General features: G+C 35.9%; 3 protein-coding genes across 4 annotated transcripts in view; 2 read left to right on the top strand and 1 right to left on the bottom strand.

Moving 5' to 3' along the window:
- Positions 1-390, bottom strand: part of dtn (transmembrane protein 132C dtn) — a 95,528-nt gene extending 95,138 nt beyond the window's left edge. The window contains exon 1 of the mRNA XM_089730383.1: positions 213-390. Within this exon, the coding sequence (XP_089586509.1) occupies positions 213-246 (34 nt within the window). The 5' untranslated portion in view covers positions 247-390. The remainder of the gene's footprint in view (positions 1-212) is intronic.
- Positions 391-7,860: 7,470 nt separating this feature from the next.
- LOC114251023 (penta-EF-hand domain containing protein peflin) lies at positions 7,861-25,039 on the top strand. 2 transcript variants are annotated; one of them, XM_028185180.2, is made up of 5 exons: positions 7,861-8,142; positions 11,514-11,544; positions 23,704-23,938; positions 24,021-24,164; positions 24,259-25,039. In XM_028185180.2, exons 2-5 carry the CDS (start codon positions 11,533-11,535, stop codon positions 24,480-24,482), a joined length of 615 nt encoding a protein of 204 aa, XP_028040981.2. In that variant the 5' UTR covers positions 7,861-8,142; positions 11,514-11,532; the 3' UTR covers positions 24,483-25,039. The 2 variants fall into 2 exon arrangements, with proteins under 2 accessions (XP_028040981.2, XP_089586512.1); XM_089730386.1 differs by lacking the exon at positions 11,514-11,544 and having other exon boundaries at positions 8,001-8,142.
- Positions 16,754-20,854, top strand: LOC149502219 (uncharacterized). The gene has a single exon (XM_089730384.1). It carries the CDS (start codon positions 16,970-16,972, stop codon positions 19,640-19,642), a length of 2,673 nt encoding a protein of 890 aa, XP_089586510.1. The 5' UTR covers positions 16,754-16,969; the 3' UTR covers positions 19,643-20,854.
- Positions 25,040-25,689: the final 650 nt, after the last annotated feature.

Genomic DNA, 25,689 nt, shown 5'->3' with positions numbered 1-25,689 from the left:
AACTTTGGCAGCAAATTTTATACTTATTGTCATAGTTGTGCCAAAAAATCATGCTCAATTTACTTTATATTTTAAAGTAATTTAATGAGGGTCTCGAAAGATTCAATTTTTATAATAAGAATATTAGTCACTAAAATAGTGAATTGTACTATATAGTTCTAAACACAATATTTACAGATACATATTATTATTACAGTTACAAATCTATTTACCTGTAAGTAGGAACAGGAGCAATAAACGCCGCATGTTTGAAGTCTTGCAGGACCGGTATTTATGTTCTTCGGTACATCTAGTCTATGACATCGTTAATTGTCTAATTAAAAATGTTTACGCGACTCAGCTGATTTCTTCGTTTATTATGTTCGCTAATCACACACTCACGCACTGCGGGATCCGCACGCTGCAATGTCAACGGCCACGAGCTTACCAGAAAAGTAGACACTAGGCGAAAGCTGTCCCCCTATACAGTCAGCTAAACGATTCGTCAGAATATATTATTTGCAAAATTTATTCATTCATACAAATAAATGTCGCGGACGAAAGCTAGACGAAAGTCACCCTCTGCGATGAAAACATCACACATGGCTCGAGTTAGTTCAAAGGGTCTCTGGTACACGCGATCGCAGCGCACGGCGGCTGACTCGCGAGTTGCGTGAGTGGGCCGGTAGCAGCGGGGGACAGGGGACAGGGGGCCACGCCTGCGCACCGCTCCCGCACCGCACCAACTCCAGTATTGACCGACGACGCCTCCTTCCTATATTTCACATCCTTTACTGCCTACTACGAACGGCTCTTTGAAAAAAAAAATCTTAATTCCAACTTCTCAATTGAAATAAAATGACAAGGTCTATGATGCAATATAATTAAGCATGTTAAATAATTACGTTCGAGCAAGTCGGGCTTGCAAAGTAACAACGTCTCATAATTAATTTTGTAATAAATCTTACACTTTTATCGCCAGTCTTATTTTTTAATTCAATACTCAACAAAAATTCCAATAACTACACGTATGTGATAGCTTAAGTAATTGTCCAGATATACTCGTGGTATAATTGCTCTTGTTGGGCTTCAGCCTACATTTGCGACCGATGACGTCACTTTAAGTTGGGAGCGAAGAGATCCGCAAAACGAATTAACTTGGAACAAGGACATACTGCAGATTGCTATAAAACTTTTGCTATGTGGGTCGGTTACTTACAGTCTGAAAGTGTGACACATATTGCTTAACGCAATATATAAAGTACCGTACACAATGTCTGATTTACACTATACTCGTATATGATTTGCTAAAAAATTAATCATTTGACGATGGCGAATACAGGAGAATTTGGAATATGTATTTCCCATTTGTGTTTCATATTTCCTAGTATAATAACCCAGTTTTTTGTGTAATAAAATTCAAAATTCGATTAAAATTACTGACAACTCTCAAAACAGGATCTATTATATTTTCTCTTTTGTTTTATTATTGGTCAGAAAATAATTGAGCGTTTCCATTATAACCATAATATTTGAGTGATAATAGCAAATCTCGCAATAGCGACAACTAAATAGAAAATTAATTTACTAACAAATGGAAATATTGAACTGCATTTTGATATTTTTATTTTTTTCCATACCTATTCGCCGGTAACTTATGAGGCTATCCCAGCTACGCCTGGACGGGTAGGTGAGTTCACGGGCTCAACCTGAGAGAATTTGCTAACACTAATCTTAGTAAGACACGTATGCGTAGAATCTACCACCGAATCGGAATTGCGACCCACTGAAAAAATCTGGCGAGAAAACCAGTTAATTAATTAATAAGTTGATATACTTTTAAAATTAGGACAATATGTGTAGGTAATACTAAAATAATGATGATATTAAGTTTTGTATGATATACGAAAATTGTATTTTAAGATATTCAAAAGCTTTTGTGCCTACATTGGAAAAGGCATTTAAGGGTAAGACACAAAACTCAAATTAAAACTGGAAAACTGCCCAATATTAACACCGTCTGAATTTTCTTTAAAAAAAAATTATGAAGTAAATTACACCAAGAAGTTTCTTTCCAAACTCTATTACGTAACTGATGACTCATGTATTGCCCTTTTGTGTTTTACGTAATACTTTAATGAACATGATACATTGATGAGATTACAACAACCAACGATATCCAATAATACCCGCCCGGTATTGAGTCGTCACCGCTCCATAGACCATCCCAAGGCCCAGGCCAACCCAAGTTCGAAGTTCACGGTCCTAAAATCGTTTCGGACTAACATATTATATTTGTAAAAACGCTTTCTCAGTATACGGCACACAATTATATAAGCCTGTATTTATGACTTATTATTATTACCTACATTCAGCTTAACGCCAAACATAAAAATTATTAACTTAACAGAAACCACATAGATAGTAATTACCTACATTAGAATTTGATTGAAGATTTTACATAGAATTCTTTGTCTTTATTTGGCAAGTTTTTTTTTGTCTTATTATTTTAATACACAACAACATTTCAGAACCTTTGTTTGATTGCAAAAATCTTATTTAAACGTACTTAATTAAAATAGGAATCGTCAGTAGACCGTCAAAAATATCTGAAACATCCGTTTGGCCTGACTATTCAAAAGTTAATAAGTCTTCAAAGAGACCCATGAATGCTACCCGTCGTCAGACGAAGTCGAAATTTTCATAATAGGCATTTTAATGCGCTCATCCCAACCCATGAACCAGAGCGTATGATGACTTCGCGTAAGAAGATAGTTCCAATGGAATTTATTTAATCTTTTTATCAGGAAGAATCCAAAAAGTCAACTTTTTTTTTTTTTTTTAAGAATAAGAATAAATAAATAAATATTTACTAACAATCACGCCACGTTAACTGGTCCCGTGATAAGTTCGTAAAGAACTTGTGTTACAGGTGCCAGATAACGGATATAAATGTAAGATTTTTATTATACACATACATATACTTAATATACATCCATAACCCTGGAAAAGACATTTATATTTATCATACAAATATCTTCCCTTGGCGGGATTCGAACCCGCGACCCCCTTGTGTAGTGACCATGTCACTTACCACTACACCAGAGGACCGTTGATTACCTTGCCCGTTATTGCATTGACGGATGAACTAGCTCACGGTCGAACTGGTGTTAGTTGTTCTACGGAGCCCAAAGACACATTGAGACTTAAGGTCTCTGTGGTATAATTTATAACGGCAGTCGCAACCTTCGTGAACATGTGTTAAATACATATACGTATACCTACATGATCGCATCCACGCACCAATTTTTTTATGCGTATTTCAAAAAATTGCTGCGTGGATGCGAACACTGGCATCGTGCGATTAGAGTATTGCGGGCGTCTTATCCTTTAGGACTTGACGACTTCAAGATCTTAAAGATATATGAGCTATTTATATTAATATTTCCGTTGGTGTTGTAGTTAGTGACTTTAACTTCCACACCTCAATTCCCAGGTTCCATAATATGCCATGGGGCCTATTCAAAGTCAGATATCATCTTTGTGAGAAAATCATAGTTTGGAGCTGTGAAATCTATGTTTTTTATGACACAGATAGATGAACGAGGCCTCGGCCCAGCTAATTAAACGGATACTGGAACTCGTAAACATTAAAACATGAATATCAAGCCCCCGCATTTTTGTTTTTTTGCTAGCTAATCGCTGGTAGCTTATGGGGCTATTTCAACTACGCGCGATTTAGTTGGTGAGCTCACGGTACAAAACTTGCTAACACCAGCAGTGCTTCGTTGAATCTGTTACCAGATCAGAATCGCGACCCATTGAGAAGGTTCGATGTGACACTGGTGGTGTTTATGGGAAACTAAGAGCACCGAAAGTGTATCGGGTGAATCCGATAAGATGTTTTTTGTTTTGTTTTATGATTGAAGGATTACTGGTGGCCCGGAGGCCTTTCCAGTTTCACCAGGACAGGTGGGCGAGCAAAGGCTCAGCCAGGAGGGGTGGGATTTGCTAACAGCTGCCCGAGCGCCTCCGAAGGAGACCTAACAACTCAAGAGTAGCTGCTTCGCGAATGAATCTACTACCGGATCGGAATCGCGACCCGCTGAGAAGATCCGGCGAGAAACTCAGCGAGAGAGAGAGAGAGAGAGAGAGTATTCTTTATTGTACACCAAAAAACAAATAAACAGTGCGATACATTAAAAAAAAACAAAAAAGTACAATTGGCGGTCTTATCGCTAAGAGCGATCTCTTCCAGACAACCATCAGGTGGACAAGAATCATTTGGAAACGAACTACGCGCGGTGTACCATTCCAGTGAAATACATATAGCGAGCTGATTCATGGGTTAGGTTGCACGGCGAACTCTTTGTCGAGTTCGACGAGTACGGTTACCGAGGTCCCTAAGCCTGCTCCTAGAGCTGAAGGCGTCTAGTGCAAAGGTTATTGGATCTGATGGATCCGTAAGGACGTGTCTAGGGCGTCGACGGTGACTGGCTCCTGCATGATCAGGATTCGGGGAGTAGTCAGCGGCGGCTACGATAAGGCGATTATCATGACGCATAGCCTTATCGAAGTATCGTTCCGACGCTGACTTCATGTATTTCCGAATTGATTCGAGGCCCAGGTCGTCGTGTAGGTCAACGTTCCTCACGAACCACGGAGCCCCGACAGCTAACCTGCAAAAGCGGGATTGTAGGGATTGGAGGGTGTCTATGTGTGTGCGGGCCGCGTGAGCGAACACCACACTCGCGTAAGTCATGACGGGCCTTATGCAAGTTTTGTAAAGTGTCACCTTGTTCCGAAGGGACATTTTACTCCGCTTACAGATCATGGGGTAGAGTCTACCGAGAATAAACGCGGCACGGTCACGGACTGATTTTATATGCGGGCGGAATGTCATCGATGCATCCAGGGTAACGCCCAGGTACTTGACCTGCCTGGCCCAGGGTATGGATTGACTAAAGAGAGTAATCGGGGGTGTGAGATTCCTCCTCCTAATACGGGAGGAAATCCGTGTGGAGCTTCCACTCTGAAATAGCACCGCAGTACTTTTCGCTGGGTTGATGTCTATGCGCCATTTTCGGAACCACTGTCCTAGGGCTAGGGATGCGCTCTGAAGCTTCTTCGCGATTAGGGACTTGTTTCTACTGGAATAGTAAACAGTCGTGTCGTCGGCGAATAAAGCTAAATGGGTCGGCGGCGACCGGGGAATATCGTTAACGAATAAGCTAAATAGGAGGGGTGAAAGGACAGAGCCTTGCGGGACTCCAGCTGTGAGAGGTCGTGGGGAGGAGCGGGTTCCCTCGACTCGATATCGAAAAGAGCGGTTCGACAAGAAGTCCCGTATGATGAGCACGAGACTATCCGGCACACCCATGTTGAATAGTTTGAAAATCAAACCGTTGTGCCAGACTTTGTCGAACGCTTTGGCGACGTCGAAGAAGAGAGCTCCCGTGTATAACGGTTTTGGTCGATTAAGCCCCACAAGAATGTGCTCCGTGAGGCGGTGCACCTGTTGAACGCATGAGTGATTTGTACGGAATCCGAATTGTTCATCGATGAGAATGCCCTTGGATGAGACGAAGTCTCTGAGGCGTTTGTAGAGCAGACGCTCATACAGTTTGCCTAGAGACATGAGGAGGCTAATCGGGCGGTAGCTCGTCGGATGATTTTTTGGTTTACCGGGTTTATGTATGCCGATAACGTCCGCTTCTTTCCACACCGCGGGAAAGATACAGTTCGCCATAGCGGCATTGAAAATAGATGCCAACATCACGATGAGTTGGACGGGTAGAAGTTTAATAACGCGGTTGGATATACCGTCGGAACCGGGATCCGATAAGATGTGTTTAAGATAACGGCTACTTTTCGTTGCCCCGGCGTCGTCTGTGTCGGTTAGTAAGTACATAGCTCGTGGCCCACGGTGAGAGAGCTATCGTATCGTAATTCGAACCAGTGACATAACCAGATCGGAGAAAGACCCTTGATAAGCCACGTGTGTAAAAAATACATATAAAGGACATAGCACTCAGGAAATACCAAAGAGAAAGGAATTCATTTAATTGTTGCATGGTTTAGACAAGAATCATCTCTGGAAACACATATTCCCGTAGTACCGAAAAACGGGGTGATTAGGGATTGAGAGGTGAATGGAGAAAAAACCAGGAAAATCTTTCGACGCTCAATATTAGTTTTATATTCGTTGCAAAATCTTCCATTTTTTGTAGTCTAATATGTGAAATGTTGTAAGTTCACAAAGCAACTCTGAATAAGCATGATAATACCGTACAATGGGGTAAATAGGGACAAAATCGACCTTCAGATTGAATTTTAAAATAGTTCCAATTAAATAGTCACTGCTCAACCAAAGAAATAAGTTGAGTCTTTAACGTACCTAGGTGATAAAAACCGTTACATTATTTTAATTATTCATTTTAAAGAAATAATCGGTAAAATAATGGCCGTCCCAATTTACCCAGCGTCCGGGGTAAATTGACACGGTTAAGGGTTAAATTGGGATATTTGTAAGGGTTGTCAACTCGCAGTACTGCGATATATAGGTAGGTGCCATATAATTATTTATATGGACCGAAATGATGAACACAAAATCATAAAATAGAATAAAAAATAGAAAACAAAAGGACTGGAAATGCAATAATACAATTTTATTTAATCAACATTTTCAAAATAATCTTTGAGCAAGAGTAAGATATCAGGTGAATAAGATAAAAAAACAGCTTTATCTGATTACTGCCAATAATAACAAAAATAAAAGAAATTCTTTCTAAGCGAAATAACTAAACTCAATTAATTCACTCACTCATAATTGGATATCTCGGATTTTTAATTAATGGTACATTTAAAATCTGAGGCCTGTTTTTATTTGTGTGTGTTCATTGTGAATGTTAACAAAATCATGATTCGATGCGTGAATAGATTCTGAAATAACAAAAGTTTTGATTCGTTTGAGTTCTTTTAACTTTTAATTTTTTTTATTGCTATAAAGAACATACGACCGGGCAGATATTACAAGGTAAATGTCGCGAAAAAAAAGTAATTATATATATACTTTTCTTTTACCTATAATACTTACATAAACTAACTTATAAACACATTAACCTTCTTTACATCACGCAATTAAGTGATAGTATAGGCTAAAAAATCTATTATAAGATATCAGTGACAACCCTAACAAGCCATCCCTATTTTGTCTTTTGGCGTTCCAATTTTGTGTTTTCTCGTCCCTAATTTTTCCAGTCTCGTTCCAAATTACCCTACATACGTCCCAATTTTCCCCAAAAAGAAAGGAAAAAATATACATTTTTTATTTTGTCGAAATATTGTATTTAAAATAAGAATATTGCAACTTACCGTTTGTTGTGGTATTTCCAGGTGTATTAAAAACTTATATAAACTGTGATCTTATTGAAAAAACAACGATAATATCACTTTTTTTAAAAGTTCTTTAAGCTGTTTTAAAACGCACTTTTCAACCACTATTTTAAATTTAATTTGACGAATTTTTGGGACCAACTTAACTCATGTTTAGTACTTCCATAATTAACTTGGTTTTTCTTCTATACATTGATAAATATTACCTTAAAGAAAATTAGGTAGATTCCGTGCTACAAGTACTTTGAGAATCTTCCGCAGGTTTGTCCCAATTTACCCCAGGATCCCAATTTACCACATGTCATGGTACTTCCATACTACTTCCATAACTACATTGATAAGCACTAAGAAACGCTAAGCACCATATGTACTAAACATCATTAAAATAAAAATAAAACATAAAACATAATTTCAAATAACTTGAATCCTCGCGTTCCCGCCAAAAATTAGTATCATAATCATTTAGACACATAGATGTCATACGTCAGACGTCAAAACTGAATCATAAAACTAGGGTAACTTTCGACTTCGAGTTCATGAGTAGATTGATTTAAAATTTTTAGAAAATAATTTTGTTGTGCACCAAAAGTACTAAAGTTTTAACTTTTCTTTAAGGCTGCAACAAAATACATTTGTCGTTACTATACCGCCGTCCACTAATAAGATCTGTATCTAAACTGTCTAATTTAAAAACATTCCATAAAAATAAGTACAAATTCTTCAATAGCAGTTAATTAATAGACACGGAAGCATTGTTGCAACATAGACGTGAGTATTACTGAAATAATAACTACAATTTTAAACTTCTTATAATATTAAAAGTGATACTTATAAATTATTTTATAATATGCAAATCTCAACTAAAACGCTTAATTTTGATTTTTTAACTGTAATAGGTATGTATGGCAATGGAGCAGGACTATAAAATTGGAATACTGATATAAGGTCAAAAATAAAATTGGATCCATGAAAAGAAAAGTTACAGATTTACTTCTTAGAGTTGAGATTGTATTTCGCACCTTTAGATTTAATTATTGCTTATTTGGGTGGACAAGCTCACGGCCCACCTGGTGTGTTTATGGTTACCGTTGCTCATGGACTTCAACAATGCCAGGGGCAGAGCCAAGCTCCAGCCTACCGTTAGTAATTAAATACCGATAAAATTTTAGTGGTTATTCTGTTTGGGCCGTGTGGCTCACCATTGACCATACAACAGGCTTGTGTTGGCCAAGTATACAAAATGGGATTTTAATAAAAAATAATTATTTTGATCAGGGTTTTTGACTATTTAGAATAATATAAGCCAATTAAATATAATAAGTAAAATTGATGGAAAACACAAATCGGTGTCAAATTAAGAAAGTATAGCGGTGGTCACCGGTGACCATTATGGTGTTCAATTTGTTAATATATATAATTTTATCATATTGATTATGATAAGGATAGTATGTAGTAGCTGGGGCATCTTGTGAACCTTCATGAATAAATACCACTCTGCCTATTTCTACAAACAGTACTGTGGTTTGAAGTATGAGTGATATCATTTTACAATTGAGACTGACACCCGTATCTTTAGACGTTTCGTAAAATAGTCCTCCACTCTTAACTCATCCGATGATGCTCGAGCATTCCCTCGAAACTTACTCGAGTTTGGTATTTTTAGTCGACCATTACAATATTCCTCAACTGTCCTCGAGTGAGGTAATAATGATGAAAATTTGATCAAGCTAGCATCAAACCCATAGAGTTCTGTAGTCTATGGTCATTGTTTAATGTCAAAGTCAAGCTGCCGCTGTCTGTTTGACACTAGATGAACTTGTTTGATGTTTTGGTTGCTGAGTTATTCGTAAATATGTGTGCGTGCGGTAAATCTGAAAGTGTATTATTTATTTTCTAACCTATTATTATTTTAGATTTCGGATCCGGCTTTGTATTTTTATTCGCCGCTTTTGTGTGATTTTGGTTGCATCGTGTTGTTGAAGTGCTTTTCCACAACCACCAGTTTATTATTATATAAATAAAACTTATAATCGCATTGACTTTATTTATCAGGTAGTAAGCAAAATATGACTCTTATGTAGGTAAATAAAATAAAGAGTTTCAAATGTCTAACCTCGAACTATTTACTTTATTAATAAATATTATCAAACTTAAATTATCAAAATATGCGCGAATCATGCACAGATCCAGGCCATTGCACAACAATATCATATATTTCCATTTGCGGTCCACATACTATTTGGACATTGATAGAAAACCAGCCTTGAGGAACGTTCAAGGTACGTCGCGACGTACCTTAACTTGACAGTTCGGTCACTTCACTCCGGTTAGGAAATTTTTCCAAGGACGTTTGAGTGGAGTTTATTTTTACGACTAATCATACCAAAACGCGCGTTGGAGGTTGAGTCGAGTCGAGTTAAGCTCGTGTGAACGACTAAAGATACGGGTGTTAGACTTCATGTTTCAAGGTGAACAGTGGCATTCACATTCTGATGTATATTGGATCCAATAACCACTTAAAAAAAACCTGTGCAATTAATAAAAGTGAATTTGAAAAAAAAAATATCACACATTTTTTTTTTATTGCTTAGAATAGAATTTTTATTGGTTGCTTATTGGGTGGACGAGCTCACAGCCCACCTGGTGCTAAGTGGTTACTGGAACTGAGTGGAGCTTATAGACGTCTACGACGTAACTGCGCCATCCACCTTGAGATATAAGTTCTAAGGTCTCAAGTATAGTTAGAACGGCTGCCCCAACCTTCAAACCGAAACGCATTACTTGACGGCAAAAATAGGCAGGGCGGTGGTACCCACACGGATTTACAAGATATCTTACCACCAGTGATAAAATTGAATATGGTCACTGAATTTTTCAGCAAGGTATCATTATCATGTTTGTATCTCCTAATTACACTACCTTAGTTGTTGTTAGTTTAGCTTCTGTAGGCTTGCTTTTGTTGCTTTTCGTGAATAATAAGTTTTGTCTATATTGGATATACAAAATCTCGTCAAAATAATTATTTATTTTTCTTCCTTCCTACCTCGAAATTTAGTTAAGCTTACATTTGAAATCTGCATATGTGTGATTATTTCTTATTTATTTTATGAAACAGGAAGACGACTAGACTGATTATCCATACTTTATAATATTGTAAATGAGAAAGTTTGTTTGTTTGCCCTTATTTCACGTCAAAATGAAGCAATCCATTAACATGATTTTTTAAGGTGATTGTATTCGGTCAGGACAATGACTTAAGCTACCTTTTATTCCAAAATAATCTCATTCCGACGAAGACCTACACTGACACTTGTCTTATACTGCGTGTGCCAAGCCGCGAATAACAGCTAATCTATATAAAAATAATGTATGTGTGTGTGTATGTTCGTCTAAAACTCGAGAAAAGTTAGCCCAATATATATAAAACTTTGCACACAACTAAAGGACGACGTAAATGAGAGTGTATGTGTGTATGTATGTTCACCTAAACGTATCTTACGTTAACGGCTTTTATTTGTAATTGTTATTCCCACCGTCCTAGCTGTTTCTTTCGTGAAATGTTTTTTTTTAAATGTTTGTAGGATTACTGGTGGCCCTAAGGCCTTTCCAGTTTCACCAGGACAGGTGGGTGAGCAAAGGCTCAGCCAGGAGGGGTGGGATTTGCTAACAACTGTCCGAGCGCCTCCGAAGGAGACCTGACAACTCAAGGGCAGTTGCTTCACGAATGAATCTACTACCGGATCGGAATCGCGACCCGCTGAGAAGATCCGGCGAGAAACTCAGCGAGCTGATACATGGGTTAGGTTGCACGTCGAACTGTTTGTCGAGTTCGACGAGTACGGTTACCGCGGTCCCTAAGCCTCCTCCTAGTATTAGAGCTGAAGGCGTCTAATGCAAAGGTTATTGGATCTGATGGATCTGTAAGAACGTGTCGTGAAATGATCTGGTTGGACGACTGATAGCTATTTGTTTTTTATTCATAGCCTAGCTCAACTTACATTGATTACAAGTTTAAACAGGTCCAAATTATTAGGGTATTTTTTTATTTAGTAAAACAATAGTTAGAAGCATAAAGTACCTTTTTAAATATAATTTAAAACAGCCAAAACTATAATAATGAACAACTAAAACTTTTACAGATTTAGCGAGACACTACAAATGGCCTACAATGTAAGTACACTTTCTGAAACTATTAAAATTTCCTAAAAAATCTGTCCATATCGGTCTAATAGAAAATTGCCTACTTCTTAATTACCGCTGAACATATTAATTTATGATGAATGTTTAATATTAATTTAGGATAAATCTTTCATTTAAGTAGGTACCTACTTTTTAATATTTTTTTCTCAATTTTCCGCAGTTTCATAAATTACGTTAAATACCACAATTTTCACCTATTAGTCTGTCTTACCATCAATTAACCTTTGAATATGGAACATGCCAAACAGACCTATCACTCGCAAACCTCCAACTACCGAAAATAGGAAGGAAGTTAGTACGCCCAATTCACAGTCTTAAAAAACGTTTATCAGTCAATCAACCCATGGACGCCGTACGCAGCTAAACTGTAAATTATAATTACCTTTATTCTTGCCTAGCTATCTGCCAGTAGGTTCTACGGACTAATCAAGCTCACGGGGTTCAGCCTGAATGGATTTTATTCGTTAGTCTAGTGCATAATGTAATATATTAATAACTGGCCTGGCCATAAATACCGTTCGTTACATTTTATTTATTTTTTAACTTTTCAATTATTTTGAATATGTATGGAACACGCATATTATTTTAAAAACTTCTTTCGATTTTACGCCATATCACCTACGAATAAATAGACTTATAATTTATTCGTAGCATATCACAAATTTTTTCGTGTTTATTATCAAATTACCATATGGAATGGAGTGTTGTGCCTTGAACAAAGTGGGTATGGAGCCATCGGTCATATTCCAGACACTTCAAAAGCCGTATCAGCCGTATGTTTGTATATCGTACTATCAACAGATACAACAACACTTTCTCTGTCGAAGACCAGAAATGGTCGGGGCAGCCGCGTGCTGTTAGAACTACAAAGGTTGTTAATGCTGTTAAAGCCAGAATTCGTCGAAACCCCATTAGGAAGCAAAAAATCTTATCACCAGAAATGAAGATTCCCGCTAGGACTCTGTCGCGTGTTACAAAACAAGACCTGAAGCTCGGTGCTTATCGTCGGATATGCCTTAAATAATTCTTTACAATTAAAGAGAGTGGATCGATCAAAACGCCTTCTATCGCGATACGCAGGTGAAAGGCACAGAAGTATCCTCTTTACCGATGAAAAAAAAATCACGATTGAAGAACACTACAATAAGCAAAATGATAAAGTGCTCACAGTTCTAAAGAAGCTGCTTGGCCGGAAAAGTACAACGTGGTCAACACCCTGCGTCAATGATGATTTGGTGGGGCGTGTCTTATCAAGGATTCACAAAACTAAATTTTTGTGAAAAAGGAGTGAAAACTTCAGCCAAAGTGTATCAAGATACAGTCTTGGATCATTTTGCGAAACCTCTCAACAATACACTTTTTAAAAATATACCGTGGACTTTCCAGCAGGGCTCTGCACATAGTCACAAGGCACGAACTACCCAAACCTGCCTAGGAACCAATATTCCCGATTTTATAAGAGCTAAAGACTAGCCTTCATCTAGCACAGACCTCAGACCTCAAACTTCAGATTATGGTCAGTTTTAGAGGCTATGGCCTGCTCTAAACGACTCGCTTAAAAAATCATTGGAGCAAACAGTGGCGAAATTTCCCTTGGAAACAGTGCGTACATCCATGTATTCGTGGTCAAACAGGCCTGTAGAAAGGTCAAAGGTGGCCATTTCGAATAGAATATTTTTTTGTTTTTTGCTGAGACCTTAATAAATATGTAGGTATAAAATTAAGTGATATTACATTGTGTAAGTGATGTAACATTACTTCATTAAAAAAATGCATTTTCATTTGTAACAAAACTTATGGCTGGACTAGGTAGATAGTAACGCAAGGTCTGGGTTTAATTCCCGGCTGAAGTCAGTATCTTGATTTTTTTTCTTACCTGTGCTGATAGCCTTGAGAAGCTATATCAGCGTTACCCTAGCGTGTACCCACTGAGAAGATCCGGCGAGAAACCCAGTGGGCTGTGTCCGTGAGTTAATTTACTCGCCGAGCCCTTCGCCGCAAGCGACGGGTTCGGTGAGGACGGTGACTGGTACTTGAGGTACCTAAAAGCATCGTTAATAGATCGGGAGGATCCGTAATGACCTGTTTAGGGCGACGTCGACTGTTTACCATTCGGTCCACCAAAAAAAAAAACAGTACAGATTCCTTAAATACTCAACCTTTTTCAGTTTTTTTCTTTGTCGGTTTTGAATGTTTAACAAGAAATGGGATTGTGTCATTGGGATTGGGATTATTCTTTAGTAATTTTTTATTTAACTAAGTCGCTACTGCAACGGGCCACTATAATTTTATCCATATAACGACAGACCGAATTTACAACTCCGGATAATTTAATAGCGTCCCTTAAAAATGCAATATAATCGAAAGCAAGTAAACCGTAACTTGTAACCGTTCTAATTTTGAAAAAAACATCTAAAAATATGATCAATATGCAACGCATAACGGCTATTGCGCTTGCTATTTTTTACCAAAGATTATGAATGTGATAAAAGGAGTTTTCATTAGATCAGGAAACACACCACCATCAATACAGTAATTAAATATTGTAGCAAGGTAAGGTGCGATTATATCAATAATGGATTTTATAACCTTAATTGAAATTCCCCATAAATCACCTTTGTTTTTGTAAATAGCTCAATAGAAACAAAAGATGACGAAATCACTGAGAGACTGTGTGCCCAAAAGCGAAAGACTGTAATTACTTACGCCGGAATATCATCACGTATTAAACGAATCGTCTTATAATAAAGATTATAGAATACCATGGAAATGCACAAGCTAGCACTCGATACATAAAGTGGACCACCCATCTCGAGAAATACAATAATTGAACACAAGCAAAGTAGGGACCAACGAAATGAAACGAATGACAAAGTACTGAACTGTACATAACTATTAAATTCTTTCCCAAGGGTCGAAGTATCGGGAACTTTTGGTAGGCAGCGGCTTGGCATTGCTGAAGTCCATGAGCGACGGTAACCACTCACCATCAGGCGGGCCGTATGCTCGTCTGTCTCAAGAAATAAACAAAAAAAAAAGTGTCCATTCCCGAAAACAAAAACATTTGGTACGCAACGCAATCAAAATGTAATTGTAAATAAATGTAATTAACTATCTACGTTTTTTATAAAATACTAGCTGACCCGGCAAACGTTGTGTTGCCTTAAATAAGATTTGTAGGGAAATTCTACTGTAGAAGAAAAAACCTCATTTAACCACATAATACCTCATTATAACAAAAAAAAATTAACCAAAAAATAAAAAAATAAAATAAATGTTTGGGGTGGACAACCCTTATCACTTAGGGGTATGAAAAATAGATAGTAGCCGATTCTCAGACCTACTGAACATACTATTGATACACAAATAAAACCAAAAAAACATGGCTGAAAAATGTATAGTATTGTATATATAGCTCTCAAATATATTAAGTGCATAATCTATGATATTTAGTGAGTAAGTAAGACAGGAGACCGGCTTCGTCCTCATCCCTACTACGTGATGTTTGCTGGATGACACCAGGCGGGGATAACTGATCCATTGATAGTTGATCAGTAGTCGACCGGCGAGGGCGGGAGATCAAATTGAATTTAAAAAAACTCAGAGTTTCTTCAAGTTTACTAGTTTCTTCAATTTAGTATTTAAGAAACTTGAGGGATGAAAAATTTAGAGTAACATCAGCTTTTTTATTTTAATTCATGACAAAATAAAAATAAAAATGAAAATCTTGCCAAAAAAATTAAAGTTTATAATTAACAAATAAAAAAAAAAGGGTTGATCGTAGAGGGGTGAAAATTTCAGAGTAATATGAATTTATTTATTCTAAGTCATGACAAAATAACAACAAAATTCTCGTAAAAAAATTTAAAGTTTTTAATTAGTAAATAAAAAATAAGGGTTGATCGTAGAGGGGTGAAAATTTAGGATTGTATGTATTTTTGTATGCTGTATCATAAAAAAATAAAAACAAAAACATTTTGATGAAAAATAGATGTTGTTCGATTTTCAACCCTGACCGATATGCACGCTAAGATTCACGAAAATCGGTCGAGCCGTGTCGGAGGAGTTCAATCGGCACCCCGTGACACGAGAATTTTATATATTAGATATAGATACTTACGTACAATTAAAAATCAAACAACAGTAGTAAAAAAAAATTATTTTAAAAAAGTAATTATTCACAAAATGCATATTATAATGTTTAGAAATAAATATTTTTATTGCTTAGATGGGTGGACGAGCTCACAGCCCACCAGGTGTTAAGTGGTTACTGGAACCCATAGACATCTACGATGTAAATGCGCCACCCACCTTGAGATGTAAGTTCTAAGGTCTCAGTATAGTTACAACGGCTGCCCCACCCTTCAAACCGAAACGCATTACTGCTTTACGGCAGAAATAGGCAGGGTGGCGGTCCCTACCCGTGCGGACTAGTGCTACACTTACTTAGGTATCATTGTGTACGTTTAGAATATTAATGAAATTAGAAACAATCCAACTTCACCACTTTGCTGGTGTAAGAATCGCTCGGCTGCTTATTTTGCCCTTGTTGCCCGCATCAAATTTAATAAATAATTTTTTAATCATTAATATAATTATTATTATATACCTACTTGCTAAATGTACTAAGATACACTTTATATGAAACATAGTAGAGTATTGACACGGGTGATTTATCTAAAACTAAAATTGGGATGAAATTGAATGAAATCAAGTGAAATGGGACGAGATGAAAGGAAATAAGGTCCCAGTAAAATCCTCATCATCATCATCAGTCAAATCATCGACTTTTTGGGAGAACCCGAAAAGCCACGGCTAGCTAGAAGCAACATAAAAAATTAATACGCAGATAGAGAAAGGAAATGATGTGTCGTGCATACACTTATGTTGTAACTATAGTTGAGACCTTAGAACTTATATCTCAAGGTGGGTGGCGCATTTACGTTGTGGATGTCTATGGGCACCAGTAACCACTTCACACCAGGTGGGCTGTGAGCTCGTCCACCCATCTAAGCAATAAAAAAAAACTTAATCTAATGCATTCGGTTTCTTTTAAAAATAAAAATACCTACAAAGTCTTGTTCATTTTCTATTGTCTAATTTTTCAGTGCTTTCCAATAAGTTAATTTAAAAACCTTTAAAACTAGCAACCCTGATCAAAACCACAAAGAATATAGAACTGCGGCGGCAAAGAAAATGGCTGCTAAGTTTCATGTCGTAACGTTAAACTTGATGCGTTGTTTTTTGAGTGTAACTTCGTTTATGAATCTAAAATGCAATTATTTTATGTCCAACAAATAAGTGAAGTGATCTTTGCGTGGAACTCTCTAATTAGTTTACCTACGGCTTGAATTATGTAAGCAGGAACCGTTAAACAACGATAGCATCGACGAAAATGGGAGACTCTCGATTGTTATTGTTTATAACAATGAGCTTGTTCCTTAGTTCATCGACTCTGGGGGAAATTTACTTTTGCCCATTAGAATGCGCCTGTCTTCATTTATATGTCGATTGTTCAAAGAAGAATTTGGTGTCTGTGCCAAAAATTCCTGAGTGGGCGGAGCAATTGGACCTCAGTCATAATAAACTAAATAATGTCACGAATGAATTGAATACGCTATCGAATTTAAAAGTATTAAAACTCGACAAGAATAATATGAAAAATATACCGAACCTGCAGTTGGATGAAATACTAGAACTAAACCTCAATAGAAACAACATTGTATCAATAGACACGAATCATTTCCCGGAAAATAGCTCTTTGAAAATATTAAATCTCAACAGTAATCACATAATGACGATACATGAAGGAGCTATTGATAATTTATCCAACTTGGAAGTATTGAAATTAAACAGAAATGAGATTAAATCTCTCCCAAATCATTTATTCAAGTATCAAACAAATTTGAGAATTCTAGAACTGAATCACAATAAATTGCATGTTATCAATGCACTGCTTTTTCAAGGATTATCAAATTTGACTACTTTGAAACTTAGATTTAACAACATAGATAAAATAATGGATGGTGCCTTTTTCGGATTTAAATCAATGAACCTATTGCAATTGGATCATAATAAAATCAGAGGTATATCAAAAGGGTGGATGTATGGCCTTGAATCTTTGACAACATTATCCATGTCCAACAACTTGATATCTAATATTGATCTAGGAAGCTGGGAACTGTGTGCAAATTTAGAGGTTCTTGATTTATCACACAATCATTTGATAGAAATAGAGGGGCGTACCTTTCAACACCTAATAAACCTTGAAACATTAAATCTTAGTAACAATAATATATCATCTATTTCACAAGAGTCCTTCAGTTATATGGATCATCTTAAAGCGCTTTATTTGAATAACAACAAAATTTCTTGGACTGTAGAAGACATGTCTGGGCCTTTCTCAAAATTACAAAATTTATACCTCTTTAACTTAGCAAGTAATCATATAAAGTCTATAAACTCCAGGGCATTTGATGGTCTTTCCAATCTATTGGAGTTAAATTTGGCTGGAAATAACATAACATCTATTCAGCAGCATGCATTTAATTCTATGACAAACCTGAAAAAACTACACATGAACTCGTCATCGCTACTCTGTGACTGTAATTTGTTATGGATTGTTAAATGGATAAAAGAAAAAGCTGAGCAAAAATTGATCACTGCTACTTGTGCATACCCCTCTGAAGTCAGAGGTGTGTCAATTACAAAACTGAAAGAGGAAAACTGTGGAGATTCGCCAAAACCAAAAATTGTAGAGCATCCTAAAACACAGCTTGCAATTAAAGGGCGTTCTGCTAGTTTAGTTTGTTCTGCAACAGCAAATCCATTTAATAATATGTCATTCCTGTGGAAGAAAAATAATGGGAATGTCAGCAATCCCACTGTATATGCAAATGTGACATTATCACAGACTGGTCAACCTCGTGCAACATCTACCCTAATTATACCTAACATCTCACAAGGAGATTCTGGTAAATACCAATGTGTTGTAACAAATAATTTTGGAACTACATATTCTTCAAAAGCAAAAATGAATATTGTCACATTCCCTAGGTTTATAAAAACACCAACAAATGTGACTGTTAAAACTGGTGAAACTGTCACACTGAACTGTGCAGCTACTGGAGACCCTACTCCAGAGATATCATGGAAAAAAGATGGGGGGAATGACTTCCCTGCAGCTAGAGAAAGAAGAATGAATGTTATGCCGGATGATCATTTATTTTTTATTGTTAATGTAAAGACAACAGATATTGGTGTTTACAGTTGCGCTGCAAAAAATCCTGCTGGCACTATTGTGGCTAATGCTACATTGACAGTATTACAAGAACCTTCATTTGCTAAGGTAATGGAAAACAAAGAAGTAATCAGTGGAGACTCAGTTGTTTTACAATGTATGATTTCGGGATCACCTAAACCAGTTTTGAAATGGCTAAAAGATGATACTCCAGTTGTCCCTGGCGAAAGACATTTCTTAGTTAATGATGACCAACTATTGATCATAACAGGAGTACAATCTGACGATGCTGGTAAATATGATTGTGAGATCACAAATGAACTGGGAACTAAGAAACATATGACTCAGCTACAAGTATTGCCACCTGTAGCAATTATGGTTAATGAGGAAGATATGACTGGCATCATAATTATAACTGTAGTGTGTTGTGCTGTTGGAACTTCAATAATATGGGTAGTAATTATATATCATACCCGTAGGCGTATGGCAACTGCAGTGCGTATTCCTACAGAAAGTTTGAAAAGAACACATATAGTGCACAGTGACAGTGATTCTCCACAAATGTTTTCAGACAATGTTTCAGAACATTCATCATGTAAGGATAGTGGGACTGGTGATTCTGCTAAACAAACGAGCTTTGATGGTGTTCCTATGGAAAGGATTGAACAAGTACACTTTGAGCCTCCTGCCACCAACCGGAGCTATTCTCCTGTGCCTGAGGCTCATAAACTTCTTCCATCTTCCTTTAAACCATCAATTCAAGTATGCGTTAACACGTCTGTAACGCCAGCTACTTACAGTTTTTCTAGTCAGAGTAGTAATGTTTAGATAAGTAAGTATTTATAGACAGCATGGCAGATAGTGATGAACAATCAATGCACTTTCACTAATTAACTATGGGGTCAAAAAAAAACAAGTACTCTTTTTAAACGCACAAAAAACTGGGTGTAATTTTAAAAGGCAAATTGAATCTACTCAAGATAATTGATATTTTGTATAATAGTAATGGTAAAATAAAATTGTATCTAGATAATTTAAACCAATAATTAGTGAAAATGCACTGACAACAGGCATGTGTAATGTTTGAGAATTTGATTGCTTAGTACAAAACAAACTTGCCAGTATTGGTTTTCATAAATAAGACTGAAGGTCATTTAATTCTTAAGTGCATACTATAGAAACTATTATATTATTTAAAAATGATCAATGAGCATTGTTTGTGTTAATAATTTTTTTAGTAGTAATTATATAATTATTATTTTTATTAATCCATAAAAACCTGATGTATTTCTGTTCACAAATGAACAATCCCAAAAACTTTGTATAGTTGTTCAGGGGGCCTAGCCAAAGTACAATTTATTAGCGTTAATGCTAAAGTAGACAAAAATAAACATTGAGAGAAGTCTAAAATATCATGCTAGTAAATGGCACTTTTTCTAGGTCTTCTGCATGAACAAAAGTAAAGCTAAAGTAAACCAACTCCAATATTTGCAATGCCATTGAAACTGAAAGATTTATTTTAATAGAAGGATACCTATATTGATTATGTTGGAACAATATGTAACAATTAAATTTTATAATAAAAGCAAATGCAAAAGTTATAATCCAACAAAAAAAAACTGTTTTCACTAGTGAGTATTAATTAGACTACATTAAGAACCAATAACCAGCTTGCCTTACTGTGTAGACTGAATAAAAGTTTTTTTTTTTTCAGTAAGTCATGTGACGTTTAAAGGAAAGTAGAATAATATGGCAATAATTATAAACATTCTTTCACTCTAATTTCTTACAAAAATATTACATTGACTATTTAGGTTTATTAAATGAGAAAATGTGACTTTAAGTCTGTGATTTCGATTTGAGAAATCAACATTTTTTGTCAATGTATTCCATTTTTAAAACTTCTATTTACTGTCATATTATTAATATTAAGTACGAAAAGTTGATAGGTGATAAGTATACAAAATGAAAGCCCATGAAGTTGGCAACTTATAATAATATTGAATACTGATGTCACAACAACCTATCTCAATACAAAAATATATAAAATCATAAATCATCTTTGTTGTGCTTGGTGTTTACTACTGTAAATATTATATGTGTAATATTAATGTGCTTTGGTTAAAAATATTAGTGTATTTTGATTGTTTCATTAAATAGCATATAAATAAAAAATGACAGTTTTCAAAATAAACATCAACCCATGCTCGAAAGCTCTTGGTATCAAATAATATGCTACATTCTTATTATTATAACTTAATTACAAATTTATATGTAAATATAATATTTACATATAAATATAATATTTACATGTAAATCAAAAATATGTTAATGATACAGCTGACATATACACAGATAACTGTCTGTACCACAATCAATCCTACACAAATAATACCACCTTACTTAGCTTTGTTAATTAAACACAAACAGTAATATATAAATTAATTCAAAGTAGACAAATGCACAGTAAATGCAAAACTCAAAGTATTATACTTTTATTTGTACATATTATTATTATTATATAAATGATTGGCAGCTAATTAGTGTATTATGCACTATGTACTATGTACCTGTACTACAAACTGCTACTTATTTTTTAATTGTTATAAGTTTGTTTTGTAGTTAATTTTCTGGATAAGTATTCTGTAACATTGTAACATTTTTTGTCTTTTAAATGTTTTGAAGATTCTATTTGAAAATTTATTAAGTAACATGCATACTCCTGGAAGCTGATTAATATTTATCATGTATTAGTGTTACGAAAATTGTTAAAATTGGAAAAAAAAGATGTTAATTTGTTTTTGTTAATTAATATTTTGTCATTTCATGCAAATAATTTTAAGCTTCCCCATCAAATCAAAAATTAGTATAATAGATCCAGAACATTTTTAAACTCCTTCCAGTGCTCCTGAATGAACATAAAATTGTAATAGCTTTACTACTTACAACTGAAACGAAAGCCTGAGCTTATGATTAGTGGTCTTTGTGATGTGATGGAGTGATGATTATTGTAAGAATTAATCGCCCTGAATTTTCAAGATTTTGTATTGTTTATACTTAGGTACTATGTACATATAACAGTAATTATTTATACCGTATAAAATAAATATATTAACGCAATAAAAACGTTTTACTTAAACTTATTCAAACTTAAACATCATCCAATATACCTAGTCAGGTCATAAATTCTGTTACATGTTTAATGTAAAATAATTGAAACAAGTTTATTCATTATGTAACCATTCATATACCAAAATGAACTTAACAAAACATAGATTCTTATGACACTAAAGTTATTCAAAATGACCTCCGTGATTTTGAATACAGGCCTTCAATCTGCGCGACCAGTCGTCTATCGCAGCACGAACGAGGTCCATGTCAATATCGGCGGCTGCCTTAATCAAGGATGTCTTGAGTGACTCCAAATTGGGATGAGGCTTTGAACACGCCTTTTCCTCCAAGTGTTGCCATATCTTGTAATCTAACGGATTCAAATCTGGACTGGAGGAGGGCCAGTCTTCGTGCTGGATGAAGTCGATTTCACGCGCTGCCAGCCAGTCTTGTGTGCTCTTCGCTCTATGAGCTGGCGCCGAATCTTGTTGGAATACCCAGTGCCTGTTATTGAACATGGTATGAGAAACAGGTTCCACAAGGTTCGTCAGGACTGTATTTTGATACACAACTGCATTCGTTTTTACACCTTTCTCACAAAAATATACCTCTGTTAAGCCCCAATAAGAAACTCCCAACCATACCATGAACGAGGATGGAAAATGACCTCGTTGGACACGCGGAATACGGTTGCTCGCTTATTCACTACTGTGTGCGTACACCTTATCATTTTGTTTGTTGTAGCTCTCTTCTACGGTAAAAATTTTTTCATCCAAAAAAAGAATTTCCCGATTTTTTTTTCCCGCGTACCGTTTCAATAAAGCGCGGCATCTCTTTAGTCTCAGGTCCATTAGACGAGCATTCAAACGATGTCCTGTTTTTCTTCGATATGCCCGAAGCCCTAAGTCTTCATTTAACACCATTTTCACCGTGGTTCTGCTTAACCCCATCTGAAGGGCCAACAGTTTCTGCTTACGTTTGGGATTTCTTTGAATTCGCGCCTTCACAGCTTTTATCACTGCTGGAGTCCTAACAGACCGAGGACGACCACTTCTTGACCTGTCATCTACACTAGAGTCTTCATTGTATCGTTTGATGGTACGATAAACGAATCTTTTGGTTATATTCAAATTTTTCAGTATGTTAAAAATTTTAATTGGCGCGTAACCGCAACGATGCAACGCAATAACTGCAACACGGTCTTCATTAAGCGTCCACTCCATATTTAAAAATGAGTAAAATTCTAAAAGTATACATTTTTATTTTCATGAACAATTCGAAATTCGAATTCAATATACTTTTTTGTGGCCAGCATTCTAAAAGAAAAGTTTTTACTGTGTGACAATACTTATGACCTGACTAGGTAATGCTATAATAAAATCTGTTATTGACGTCACTTCGACCGAAAGAGTTCACTTTTGAAATTATAAGGTGGGACAAATACCTAAAGGAACCTTGCAGAGGTGTGCTTTATGTATGAGAAATTATGGTCGATATTATGTGAAGGGCCGAAAATCGAGCTCGTCTGCACGATTTGGAAAAGCCTACATCCAGCGATAGATGATTTTCGGCTGTTGATGATGGTAATCGAGTGACAGCAATTACCTACTTCTTGATTTTAAACTAACTAGAAAAATTGTCACGATATTACTGGTGGAACTCTAACAATACGAAGACTTGGCGTTGACCGTTTTCTAGTACGCTTTGGTAGCCTAAAAGAATTTACTTTAAATTCACAACTTGATTTGTAATGTGTACAAAAATTTTACTCATTTCAGTCCGGATATCCAGGACAGGCAGCTTACGGTGGAATGCCACCAGGCCAATTAGAAATTGGACATGGACCGTACCCTTCCATTGGAGTTGGGGGTACTATTACGCCCCAAGTACAACAGTGGTTCCGAGCTGTAGATAAAGATCAATCTGGATTCATTACTTCGACAGAACTAAGATCGGCGTTGGTGAACGCTCAAGGTCAAACTTTTTCCGAAACTGCTTGCAATCTGATGATTGGTAAGACTTCTGCGGCTCTCCCGTTTTCTCTGTCAAGTGGCTTTAGTCAGTAACTTTTTTCACACTGCTTTTATACCTACAGGTATGTTCGACAAAGACCGCAACGGGCAGATTAATCTCGATGAATTTGATAAGCTTTATACTTACGTGAATCAATGGTTAGCTGTATTCAAAACCTACGATACGGATCAATCTGGTTTCATAGATGAAGGCGAACTTTCTAAAGGTGCCTAAATTACTAGTCTTTTTTATAACGTGAAGTTCATTGGTAACCAACAATTTAGAAGAAATATGTAACCTTACCTTCTATCTCGTTTCAGCTCTGACACAGATGGGATTCCGGTTCTCACCAGAGTTTATAAATATTTTAGCGAAACGGAGTAACACAAATGATGGAAAAATTTCCGTGGACCAGTTTATTGTGATGTGCGTTCAGATACAACGTTTCACTGAAGCATTTCGAGTACGCGATACCGAACAAAATGGAACGGTTACCATAGCCTTTGAAGACTTCCTTACTATTGCCCTGAGCTGTTCTATTTGAAATTAACTTTAATCTTAAACATGTTTATTCATTTAAACGCGAGCTTAAAATATAAGCAGACTATCAAGCATGTAGTTTATAAACAAGAACAAACAAACTTTCAATTCAAAACAAATGAAATAAATAAAAATATTATTTCAAGAATTCACAGCTCTAAGACTAAAAGATTCATATAAAGTATTTCCGAGCCCACCAATATTGTCACGACTACTATTAATAAAGATGCTAAATTCTAAACTACTCCTACAAATAATCGTACTACTAGTTACGTATGTTTTTATTTTTTTACTTTGTTTTAATTGATATTAAAACTTTTAGTTACTTTTATACCAATACTATCTACGTTGGGCATTTACTTGACCACTTGCTTACCATCATAATATTACAGGCCAGCTCGCCTATCAACAAATAATCTCGCCAATGTTTTTGTAATGTGTGTTACACATGCTAACTCAATTTTATTGTAAAAGTTACGAAATGTTTAAGTAATGTTGTATTATGTATTATGTATTATTATTCGATGTAGGGTCTGGAAATATATATGCTATATTTATAATTACTGTTTGTTTAATTTTATGTCGGCTAATAAGAATTTTTTGGTCTTTAGTCCATCCTACTCGGTAATAGGCTTATTACACTTGGCTGAATTCAGACGACTGAATTCAGTCAAGTGTAATAGCATTAAGTAAGTTAGTCTACTGAAATCAGTAGCAAGGATGGTTTCTGACTGACTAAATCATTTAGAAGCCTAATTAGAAACGCATTTAGGAAGGTGTAATCGCATTTAGTTACTTAATGATTTCAGTCGTCCCATAGCTCTCCGTGCGTAAGGACGTTTTAGTTTGTTTTTTGCTTCCGAATAAAAAGTATTAATTTAGGTCGCCTTTATTTAATGTACCAAACATTTATAAATAGCCCGACATGTTTCAGGGACATTTTTTGTCATCAGGGGTTGGGATATTGAAGAACTAAATTTTAAATCTTGATACGAATTTCCTGTTGCAAGAAATCTTAATTTTACAACCAATCTTTCTTTTGGACTTATACTATCGTAGGATTAGATATGTAATAATTATATAATAGACTATCGTAGGATAGTATCCTGCTTTTGAATAAACGGTGTCACAAGGCTTAATATTAAGTCAAACGAGATCGAATCCATTTATAGATAATTTTTGAAGTCTGCTGGTTCTAAATCACTCATAAT

This window comes from Bombyx mandarina, chromosome 10 (genome assembly GCF_030267445.1).
Source record: "Bombyx mandarina strain Sakado chromosome 10, ASM3026744v2".
In the NCBI taxonomy this organism is placed as follows: Eukaryota; Metazoa; Arthropoda; class Insecta; order Lepidoptera; family Bombycidae; genus Bombyx; species Bombyx mandarina.
Note: the sequence above shows the minus strand (reverse complement) of the source record. Positions and strands in the feature narration are given on the sequence as shown.